Genomic DNA, 11,840 nt, shown 5'->3' with positions numbered 1-11,840 from the left:
CATCACTGCTCTTGCAGTGGTCTCCAGCTGGGTCCCCTGCTTCCACCCTCACCCCTACATCTGCTCTCTTCACAGCAGCCAGAGGGAGGTTGCCATGATCAAGTCAGACTATATCCCTTCTCTGCTTAAAACTATCTCGCGACTCACCCCACACTCAGAAAAAGAGCCAAAGTCTTCCCTGTGGCTCACAAAGCCCTACAGCGCCTGACCTGTCCGACCTCATCTACTGTCACACTCTGGCCCAGCAAGACTCCACCTACACAATGATCCTGCTGGCATGCTCCAGCCTCAGGGCCTTTGCACTGCCTTTTCTCTCTTCTCCCCCACACACGTGGCTCCCTTTCACTTCATTCAGGTCTTGTTTAAATGTCACCCTGTCAGGAATGTCCTCCTTGGTGATGTCACCAAAAAGAGCCCATCACCCCCTCACTCCTTCAACTGTCGCCCGTCCTCGCTTTATTTTTCTTCACATCACTCGTTGTTAGTGACCTATTATCTATTTTGTCCACTGTCTACTTGCCTCCACTAGGATGCAAGCCCCACAGGGACAGAGATTTCCATCAGTTTAGTCACAGCTGGATCCCCAGTGCCTAGAACAGTTCCTGGTGCACAGTCAGTGCTCACTAATGTCTGTCAAATGCATGACTGCGTAAAACACTGAAGGCGGTGCCTGTGACACAGGAGACATTCAATAAATGCTTGTCGATTGACTGAAAACACTGATGCACGAATGAGTAAATGATCCGCATTCCACCTTGGGTCCTGGAGCTGCCCACTCCCTCGCCCCGCCCCCGGCAGACCTGGGAGCCGGCCCTCGGCACGACCACAGAAACTTTATTTACAACACGAGGCTGAGGGTGGAGTGGGGCAGTGGGCAGCGGCAGGACCCTACTTCTGCTCCCGCCTCCAGACGATGACCATGCCGCTGGCGTCACTGGAGGCCAACAGGCTCTCGTCGCAGTTGAAGCTGACGTCAAGCACAGGTGCACTGTGGCCCTGCAGCTTGTTGACAGCAGCCTTGGCTGCCCGCTCCACATCAAAGAAGTGCACGCACATGTCCTCACTGCCCGTCACTGTCAAAGTGAGAGGGAGAGGCCGTCAGGAGGTGCCTGGGGCACCCTGGGTGTGAAGCCCCTGAGGCGTCTGAGATGTTGAGGGGCTTATGTCTGAGGTGTGGGGTCCCAGCGTGGCTTGGGGGGGGGTCTGACAGGGGCCCATCCTTAGATGGGTGGTCACCTGGCTGTTTCGGTTCTGTGTGCAGTGTGAGGTCTCTGGGCTGTTCGGGGGTCTGTGTTCAGAGTGCAAGTTCTCTGAGCTGTCTGGGGCTGTGAGTCCCAGCGTGAGGCTGTTGGGGAGTGAGAGGTTACAAGGCCCAGGAAGTCAGGGCATCAGGGTGTCATGATATTTGAGCTGGTGCTCAGATAAGCCCTAGATTGGCACCAGCTCCAGTCACTGCCCTTCCCCAGCTGCCCAGAACCCCTGTCCCTATGGGACTCACCCACACAGGCCCCCTGGCGGAAGGACATGAGGGGGCAGAAGATGCTGCGCACAGGATGTGAGCTCTGCTCAATGGGGAAGCTTCTCTTCAGCTGCAGGGTCCCCTCGTTGTCCACCACCCTGAGGGGAGGACAAGAGAGTGGGTTACGGCACAGCCTCAGCCCCAGAAGGGGGACCAGTGGTGGGCCAGTCTGTGTCCCCACCCTTGTGCCCGAGTTCTTTTCAAGGTTCATGAAATCCAGTTTTTTTTTTTATAGAAACTGGGCCTCACTATGTTGCCCAGGCTGGTCTTCAACTCCTGGCCTCAAGCGATCCTCCCGCCTCAGGCTCCACAGTCCTGGGATTATGGGCGTGAGCCACCGTGCCTGACTGAGATCCAGGTTCGAGATGACCACATAAATCTGTAAATACGGCTGATGTGTGAGTTGGTGACGATTCAGAAACTGCGCAGTTTCACTCACTAGTTTTTCTTTCTAAGATCTCTAAAAGATTGTGGTCTTAAGATGGGCACAGAGAGGAAATGAACACCCCATGGTACACCCACACTGTGGAAAACTGCACAGCCATTAAAGGTAATGAACCACAGCTCCTGTGGGTGACCTGGGGGATGGATTTCCATGGGGCTTTGTCTGGTAAGAAACATGAGACGTGGAAGAGGATGTAGGAGGAGCCCGTTTCTGTAAAAACGTGTGGGTACATGTGCATGCCTAGGATTCATGAAGAAAAAACGAAATACGAAAAATACATAATGTCCACATGCTTTACAGTGGCAGGAGGAGAGAAGGGAGAAATGGGCAAAAACTTAAGAGTACATTTAAATTAAAAAATTTAAAAGTATATATATATATATATATATATATATATACATACATATATATATACACATATATGAATGAATTTTTTAAAAAGGAGAAGAGAAATAAAATAGCACAATAAAAAGCATCCTATTGGATAGTGGTTTTCAGGCCTGGCCAGCCATCACTTAGGGAATATTTCAATCTACCAATGCCCAGGACCACCCTAGAGCTTCTAAAACTGCTGGCCTGCAGTGGGGCCTGGGCAGGATATATATATATTTTTTAAGATAGAGTCTTGCTCTGCCGCCAGGCTAGAGTGCTGTGGCATCACCATAGCTCATTGCAACCTCAAACTCCTGGGCTGAAGGGATCCTCCTTCCTCAGCCTCCCGAGTAGGCTGGGACTATGGGTGCGTGCCACCACGCCCAGCTATTTTTTTTCTATTTTTTGTAGAGACAGGGTCTCGCTCTTGCTCAGGCTGGTCTTGAACTCCTGAGCTCAAGTGATCCTCCTGCCTTGGCCTCCCAGAGTGCTAGGATTACAGGTGTGAGCCACTGTGCCCAGCTCTGGGGCAGGATTTCTTGAAGCTCTTCAGGTCATTCCAGTGCATGGCCCAGGCCGAGAACTGTACTTGGGTACCATGACAAATGTAAGTGGGGACAGTAACCCCTCCCAAAATAAACCCACCCCCCTAAAAAAAGAAAGGAAGAAAACAGGCCTCTGCTCTAAGGGCACCCTAGTCTATTTTCTGCCTCAGTTTGCTCCACTGCATAGTGGAGATAATAGCACCTACGTCACAGGTTGGTATGAAATTAAATGAGGTGATATGTAGAAGGTGCTGAGAAGAGGGCCTGGCCACGGCAATTGCTAGGTAAGTGCTCTCTACTGCCATTACTATTACTGCTCTACTGATCCCTCAGTGAAATTAATCTAATGGAAGAGACCGGCTCCTGTCTAGTCTGCTGAAGGAGGCAGGCCCTCTATCCAGGTGGCCCTGACGGGGAGGACCCACCTGTAGAGCAGCAGCTTGTTGAGGCAAGCATTGATAAGCAGCGAGGGGTCCCGGGCCTCACGGCTGACCCAGGACCGGGCTGAGATGCTGGTCACAGGACTACCTTCATGCACCACCAAGCGCTTGGCTTTGGTCAGCTTCCCTGCAGCAGCGGAGGGAGGGAGGCGAAGGTAAGGGTGTGTGCTGGGCCCTGGAGCCCTGGAGGGTGGGTGCCCAGATGCAGGCCCATAGCCTGCCTACCTGTGGCCATGTCAAAGAGGAAGGAGAAGACACTGCCGCGGTCATCGCCTGCCCAGAGAAGGCGGCCAGGGGCATCAAAGGACAGGGCGAGGACACGGCCTGTCAGCTTGCTGGAGCCACCCTTCACTTTCTTGCCCGTGGAGATGTTCATGACATGCACGTTGTGCTTGGCATTCCCCACCTGCAGGTAGAGTGCACGCACCATCATCCTGCTTCTAGCCAGTCCCTCCTTGAGTCTCACCACAACACGGCTGCTGTTCACAGGACTGGCTGGTCTCTACTCACAGTGGGGCTGCAGCAGGCAGATGAGAAGGTGACCCAGGCATGTAATCCTCCTCCCAAGCCAACCCCTCTTGCAATTTGCCGAGAGTAGGACAGCTGCTCATGGGAGTGAAGGGGTCTCAGAGCCATAATGCTGCCCCCCAGCCAGTCCCCCTGCAGTCCGAAAACCACAGGGCTATCCCAGGCCTCTAAGGATAGCTTTCCTCTGCTTCCTGGCTGCTCCTGCCTGGAGCCTGTGGGGCTCCTGCCTGGAGCCTGTGGGGCTACTGCTGACACGGGAAGGGTCCCCGACCACAAACATGCCCTTAGCCAGTTCCCCTGTATTTCTCCCCCACCCCCCCCGGGCCATGCCAGACTTTTAATTTCCTTCCCCTGCTCTCTGACCAATCTGTCCTGGGGTCTGACCATGGTGGAGCTGCTACTGATAGACCAGACGAGGTTCCAGCCTCATCATTCTGCAGTGGGATGGCGGCGGATGGGACCACTACCTCTGACCAGTGCTCCCCTGAAGTCTACCACAGCAAAGCCAGCCCAGACCAAGGACTGCATTCCCCTGTCCTCTGACCTGTTTCCCTTTGAGTCTGACCACAGTAGGACTGCTGTGATGGGCCTGGGAGGGTCCCAGACTCCCTAGGCCATCCCACACTTGTACTCTGACTCCCTGAGCCCTCCTGACCCGGCATGCCCGCCCGGTGAGCGGGCGCCCTGGAGCCTGACCACAGTGAGGTTGTTGTTGACGGGCTGGAAGGTGCAGCAGAGCAGTTCAGCGCCATCAGGGTCAGGGATCTCCCGGATGCAGCGGCCATCCTCAGAAGCCCAGATGCGCATGGTGGCGTCGAGTGAGGTGGACACAAGGATGTCATTGGAGAGGGACCATGCGAAGTCGGAGACACCACGGGTGTGGCCCCGCAGCACTCGGAGCACGGTGGGTGGGGCAGGCACCAGCTGGCACAGGGAGATGCTGCCATCGAGTGAGCAGCAGGCCAGGCGGTGCCGGTCGTCATTGGCGAATCGCACCCTTGGGACTGCAAGGCCAAGGAGCCATTTGTGGGAGGGAGCACACTCACTGAGCACTTTCATTTATAAAAGGCCGTGTGTGCCAGGGACTGGGGCCCCACTGCATGAGCACAGTGGCCTCAATAAAGGGCATTCCTTGGCTGGCAAAGGGAACTGTAACTCCAGAAGGCCCTCTGCCAAAAGCCCCCCCTCTAAATCACAGCAGCTATTCTGCAGATTGCAAAAGTCTTCTGCAATGTGGAAAAGCTTCTACATCTTAGCAAGCACTTTATAATCACCAAGGTCTTGGCAGTTTGCAAAGCCCTTGAGACTCTGAAGCCCACTCTGACCTCTGCAGGGGGATTTATCATCAGCGAAGGCTTTGAACTCTTCCAAGTGACCCACGAACCCAGGCAACCTGCTGCAAAGTGCTCTCTTAAGCTTCTGAGGTCCTTTACAGTATACAAAGTACCAGGATTTTGCAGACCACTTTGCAGAGAGCTTTTTAGTTTGTAAAAGGCTTTACAGATGGTAATTCTTCCTTCATAGGTGTGCCAGGGGACTTGCATTCGGGAAAGGATACCTTGGATGGCTGCCACAGTTTGGGCAAACACTTAGTGATGGGACCCGCCACCCACTGGCTCACCTGCCTCATCCACGTGCTGGTCAAAAACGTGGTACATCCCCGCAAAGGCGTAGTTCTCACTCAGAGATGTGTCCCCGGCCATGGCCCGACTAGCCTCTGCCGCTGAGGTGGGCACCACGCTGCCAGGGGGCCTGGGCCCCAATAGGAAATGACGGGTAACAGTAGGTACAAGTGTTTGGCCTGCCACTGCCCCATGGTCCCTCTCCTCCTCACAAATCACTCAGCCCTCTGCTGCCTTTGGTGCATACCTGTCCTCATAGACAGCACGGTTCATCTGTGCCTGCAGTTGGTAGGAGCCACGGCTGACGGAACGGCGGTGCCCACGGGCTCCCAGGGCCCTAGGATCATCCTCGAAGTCCTGCAAATGGAGAGGGTCAGGGTGGGCACATCTTGAAAACAGCCCCCGAGAACCTTTGAGGTGTGGAGCCTTCAAAATCGACCCAGAACCAGATCCTCTCTCACCGAGTCCCCTGCCACCAGCATCACTGCTCCCACACACTGCTGCAGCGGTTTCTTTACTAGTCCTGCTGTTCCCACCCTCATCCCACCCAGTAGATACTCAAGATATGCTTGCTATATGTTTATTGACCTGTTTATCATGTTTATTGTCTGTTTACTGACTTATTTGGCTCTATTGGCTTATTTTTGTCCTCTGCTGATGCCAAGAGCTTAGAACAGTGTCCAGCACACAGCAGATGCTTGACAAAAGTCTGTGGAGTGAATGTGTGGAGGCAAGTGGTGTGCACAGTGGGTGGTGTGGCCAGGAGCTCACCTCCATGCGGTCAAGGGTAGTGCGGCTACTGCGGACGATGCTGTTGCTATAAGCGCGAGCACTGCCTGGCTCGGAGAGGGGCCCGTAGCGCTGGCCCAACAGCTGCCCCCGAAGCCTCAGGTACTGCCGACGCAGCGCTGGGGGGTGCCCGGCCTTGGCATTCTCCCGCAGCAGCTGGCTGCGCCGGCGGATATACTGGGTCCGAAACTGTGGAAACGTTGGTGTGCGGTACGCGTTGTACCTGTGGGGTCAGGAGGTGGGGCAGGCAGCAGGCACAGGACAGAGGGAATCAATCAGCTCAAGGGATAGGGCAGGAGAATGAGGTGTGTGGCAGTGATTAGGGTCAGGGTGGCAAGAGTGATCAGCAGTGGTGATGGGGGTGATTCTACAGTAATAACGAGCATAGTGATGAGGTCAGTAAGGGGACAATGGAGTCGGTCTGCAGCTCTGCTGGGGTCGGTATGGGGTGACTGAGTCCGTGCAGACAATAACTGGAGTCAGTCTAGCATGGTGATAGAAGAAAGACTGACATGACAATAGGGGTCAGTGTGGGGTGGTGATAGGGTCAGAAAGGGGAAATGATGACGGTAAGAGAAGTCTGTGGAGCATCCCTGGGGGCCAGGATGTCACCAGGCTGAGCTCCACACTCCCTCCCAAAGGCGGCCTGCTTGCGCATGCCCACATCTGACGGCACTGTCCCAGCATGCTCTTTTGAACGCTCTCTGGCCTGGGCATCTCACTGAGGGGTGTGCCCCAACACCCTACTACTGCGCATGCTCACCTCGAGCATGCCCACACAGCCACATAAGGCAAGTTCTCCGCCCAGCCTCACTTATCGCCATTGCGCATGCACCACAGTAAGTTCCGTTCCCATGGGCTTCGACCCCACGCCTCACCTCGCGTCCACTGCTAGGACTTGCTGCCACACCGCGGCCATTCCCCGGCCTCCTCCTCTGGCGTATCCGCCTGCGGGAGCCTGCAGGACAAGGGTCTGGAATGTCAGCGTTCCAAGCGAAGGGATCTAGTTCCGCCCTCTTCGCCAAGCGACCATTGCCATGGACACCGAATCCCTCCGCGGCGGGGATGTCGCGAAATCCCACCCGGCTGTTACCATGGTCATCACCCCAGCCCTGCCCTTCCTGGGCAGCGTCTGGGTGACACACAGCAGGATTCAGACCTGACACCGCCCCTCCCCGGTCGCCATGGCAACGCCCCTCCCCCGTCTAGCAATCCTTGCTTGACATTCCCCACCCATCTTGTCCCCGCCGCCCTCCGCCTTCCCTTCTCAGGTCCAAGAGCATAGCCCAGGATCGGGGACCACCTCCGGGGCTGCCTCCGGCTCTTGAGGCCCCCGGGGCGGCACTGAGACCACTGTCGCCCGTTCCTTCTGTCTCCTCCCTTTCTCGGGCTCCAGGCAAGATGGCCGCCTGCTACCAGAAAGAACTGCTGAGCGCAGAGCGAATCGATAGGAATCCTTCCCAGGGCGTGGGAGTCTCGCAGGCGCACTGAGGGACCATAGCTTACGACACGAGAACGGAGGCTCCACCCCTTGAGTTCTACCCACTCCCTAATGGCACTTTTTGTATACACAGGGTTATGTCTAAGGGCCACAGGGACAAGTGAGTCTGCAAATTACTCCCTAGAAATCAAAAATACGACTTTTAAGAAAAAAGAAAAACACGACTTTCTTTTGAAAGAGTGCTGTAGGCCGCTTTTTAGCAGCATAATCTTGTCCAAGCAAAACTTGAATAGTAGAATAAGAAAAAATCATACATGCAGAGACGCCTGGAAAGTTCTCCAGTTCTTAGAGTGACTGATGGGCCTCCGGACACCCCTGCGATGTGAAGAGCCGGTTATGTGTGCATGACGGGGAGTGGTTGGAGTTGGATGCCGCCAGAAAGCTTGAGGCTTGAGTCTCTAAGGGCAGAAGATATAATTAGGCAAAACAAGCTTTGAGGGTTGGATCCAAAAGGCTATCATAATTATCTTTATTTCAACTTCCAACAGGAAGCTGCATTTCAAATTGTTTATCTTAATGTCATCAGGATAAACAGAATTTACAAGGTTGAAATATAAGGTTTAGTAGTTTCCTATTGCATCTTAACACCAACTGACACAATTTGCAAAACTGTTAATTATCCACACTATTTCATAACAAACACAATCAACTGAACAATGTTTTAAGGCCACCTGAAATGAAGAGACACATTACCCTTTTACTGTGTTCTAACAAAAATAGATCACACTGTATTGTATTGATTCAGCACCTCCCCTGTCCATGTAACTAAGCTATCAGTGTCTTTTCATGATATTAAATACCCTTCTGGGCCGGGCGCGGTGGCTCACGTCTGTAATCCTAGCACTCTGGGAGGCCGAGGCCGGAGGATTGCTTGAGGTCAGGAGTTCGAGACCAGCCTGAGCAAGAGCGAGACCCCTGTCTCTACTAAAAATAAAAAGAAATTAGCCAGACAACTAAAAGTAGAAAAAATTAGCTGGGCGTGGTGGCTCAGGCCTGTAGTCCCAGCTACTCAGGAGGCTGAGGCAGAAGGATCGCTTGAGCCCAGGAATTTGAGGTTGCTGTGAGCTAGGCTGACACCAGGGCACTCTAGCCAGGGCAACAGAGTGAGACTCTGTCTAAAAAAAAAAAAGACCCTTCTGTATCATGATTGCTAAATAATGAACTCTATTTCACTGCATAAATATGTAGCCTTATCAAGAAGGACTAACATTTATTGGACAATGTGCTGGGCACTGTTCAAGGTGATTTACATATATTAATCCATTTAATCTTTTTTTTTTTTTTGAGGCAGGGTCTCATTCTGTTGCCCCAGCTAGAGTGCAGTGGCATCATCATAGTTTACTACAACCTCAAACTCCTGGGCTCAAGTGATCCTCCTGCCTCAGCCTTCCAAGTAGCTGGGACTACAGGCACGTGCCACCACGCCCGGCTAATTTTTCTATTTTTAGTAGAGACAGGGTCTTGCTCTTGCTCAGGCTGGTCTCAAACTCCTGACCTCAAGCAATCCGCCCTCCTGGCCTCCCCAAAGTGCTGGGATTTACAGGCCCCCATTTAATCTTAATAACTGAATGTTGTGGGTCCTTTTATAATGCTATCCACATTTTACAGATGAGGAGCTCTGAAGCCCAGGGAGTTCAAGGGTGACATTTTATTGAACTAGTCTCCTATTCATGATCAGCATTGGGTTTATTTCCATGCTCTTTTTTCACCATAAGAGATGTTGTGATAAATGCCTTTCCCATTCACTTTCACCCTCCCTCGACAGAGCCCCACCCCTTCATCCCAACACTCCGCTTGCAAAGAATTGGAAGAATTGGAGGAAATCACAGGAGAGTCAGGGATGCCTGGGAGATTTACTGTCTCATTGTTGGAATTAATTCTTTTGTTGTTGCTTTCACAATATTCATATATTAAAATTTCAAAAATTACTTTAAAAATATCATCCTATAAGGCATAAGATACTAGATAAAATAGGGTTGTTATAAGTATAAATTAGATATTAATGCACATGAAGTGTTTATAACATCTGTTGTGTGAACATTTGCTATTATCTAGAGAGACAGTACATTTCAGAAGGCAGTGTAACTTGGCCACTGACTATGAACTGTGTAGTCTCAGGCAAGTCACATAACCTGTCTGTGACTCAGTCTTATCTGAAAACAGCTGTATCATAGTGTTATTGTGAGGACTAAATGAGTTAATACTTGTAAAACTTACACTAGCATCTGGAATGGAGGAAATACCCAGTTAATGTTGACTATCGTTAGGTTTTTTGTTTGTTTTTTAAGATATGGGGTCTCACTCTGCTGCCCAAGCTGAAATATAGGGGCACGATCATAGCTCACAGTGGTGTCACCATAGCTCACTGTAGCCTCCAATTCCTGGGCTCAAGCAATCCTCCTGCCTCGGCCTCCCAAGTGGCTAGGATTATACAGGCTCATGCCATCATGACCAGCTGACATTTTTTTTTTTTTTGGTAGCGACATGGTTTCACTATGTTGAGTGGGCTGGTCTCCAAGTCCTGGCCTCAAGGGATCCTCCTGCCTTGGCCTCCCAAAGTGCTGGGATTACAGACATGAGCCACTGTGCCTGGCTGTTAGTTGTTTTAAAAACTTTTCCCAGTAACACATCTTTCAGCCAGAAATAATTCTGGTGCAGAAGCCATCTGAATTAGAATGACCACAGCCACCTCTTACATTTTTTACATGTTCTGCATGTTTCATTTTTTTTTTAACATTTACGTGATTTTATTAGATTAAAAGTGGTTGGGTTTTTCTCTTTTTCTTTCTCTTTTTTTTTAGACAGGGTCTCATTCTGTTACCCAGGCTGGAGTGCACTGGCAGGATCATGGCTCAATGCAGCCTCAAACTCCTGGACTCAGAGGATTCTCCTGCCTCAGCCTCCCGAGTAGCTGGCACTACAGGTGTGTGCCACCACGACTGGCTTTTTTTTTTTTTTTGTAGAGATGGGGTCTCACTATGTTGCCTGATTTTGGACTCCTGGCCTCAAGTGGTCCTCCCGCCTTGGCCTCACAAAGCGCTGGGATTACAGGTGTGAGCCACTATGCCCAGCCTAAAAATGCGTTTTGAACAAGCTGATGACAGAAGGCACTTTCAGTTTCTCAGGAGCCTGGAGAGAAAGAGGCAGATTTATCTGCATGAATGGCAGGTCAGTGGGTAGGGGAAAGGAGGGTCTCAGGCCTGGTGGTATCGAGTCACCAGAAGCAGCTCCTAGAGGTTGTGAGTGACCTTGGTTACCATCATGACATCTAGAAAAGAAGCTCTAGCTCATGGAGGACAAGTCCTACTCACTCTAACAGGATTCAGGGCTATTTTACTGTCAGAGTAACAGGTGAGGGTCCCAGCTAAATGAACAACAAAAACAGATTTGGACAGAAGAGACAGACAAGCCAGAGCTGTTTGAGGATCATATGCATCAGCATAGTGACTCCAACGGTGGAAGAAACAGGCAGGGGCCATGTATCTTCCAGACTCATCCTTCCTTAATACACCTCCTGCTTATTTGGTTCCCAGAGTTTAGAAATGCAAAGGAAAGCCCTGGGCCACATTGGCCATGTCTGCTTTTTATTACTATCACAGGCTGAACTAAAAGCTGGAGTTGGGCCCCGACTTCAGGGGACAAAGTGGAGCATGATTTGAGGGGAAGCCTAAGGATTTGGGGTGACACAGGTGTGCTGAGAATCAAGGCCAGATGGTGAAATGGGAGGGGCCGTGGAGCTGAGGTGTAATTGGAATGGAGACACTTAATCTCATCCCTGGAAGTTTCCTCCTAAATGGGCCAAGTAGGGGTTAGGACATGAGGTCATAACTTAAATTTCAACATTTCCTGGTGGAAAAACATTTGTCTCTGAAGCCAAAGTTCTCAAAACCCCCAAAGGCTTAATGGTGGCAACTCTCCATAGCCTATGTCAGAAACGAGATTTCTGCAGTTGACAAAAAGCATCAACAGCCTGTAATCCTAGCACTCTGGGAGGCCGAGGCGGGCGGATTGTTTGAGCTCAGGAGTTCGAAACAAGCCTGAGCAAGAGCGAGACCCCGTCTCTACCAAAAATAGAAAGA

General features: G+C 51.6%; 1 protein-coding gene across 3 annotated transcripts in view; it reads right to left on the bottom strand.

The window, feature by feature from the left end:
* Positions 1 to 748: 748 nt before the first annotated feature.
* WDR13 (WD repeat domain 13) overlaps positions 749 to 11,840 on the bottom strand; it is a 14,142-nt gene continuing 3,050 nt past the window's right edge. The window contains exons 2-11 of one of the 3 annotated variants that reach the window (XM_012652369.1): positions 8,016 to 8,159; positions 7,139 to 7,218; positions 6,243 to 6,483; positions 5,719 to 5,828; positions 5,471 to 5,601; positions 4,546 to 4,853; positions 3,547 to 3,727; positions 3,307 to 3,448; positions 1,499 to 1,617; positions 749 to 1,073 (exon numbers count right to left, since the gene is read on the bottom strand). In XM_012652369.1, coding sequence (XP_012507823.1) covers positions 889 to 1,073; positions 1,499 to 1,617; positions 3,307 to 3,448; positions 3,547 to 3,727; positions 4,546 to 4,853; positions 5,471 to 5,601; positions 5,719 to 5,828; positions 6,243 to 6,483; positions 7,139 to 7,218; positions 8,016 to 8,159 — 1,641 coding nt within the window. In that variant the 3' untranslated portion in view covers positions 749 to 888. The other 2 variants (XM_012652370.1, XM_012652371.1) reach the window with 2 other exon arrangements.

The sequence above is a fragment of the Propithecus coquereli genome, unplaced genomic scaffold (assembly GCF_000956105.1).
Source record: "Propithecus coquereli isolate 6110/MARCELLA unplaced genomic scaffold, Pcoq_1.0 Scaffold388, whole genome shotgun sequence".
Lineage (NCBI taxonomy): Eukaryota > Metazoa > Chordata > Mammalia > Primates > Indriidae > Propithecus > Propithecus coquereli.
The sequence above is the reverse complement of the archived record's forward strand: the minus strand, read 5'-3'. Positions and strand labels throughout refer to the sequence as shown.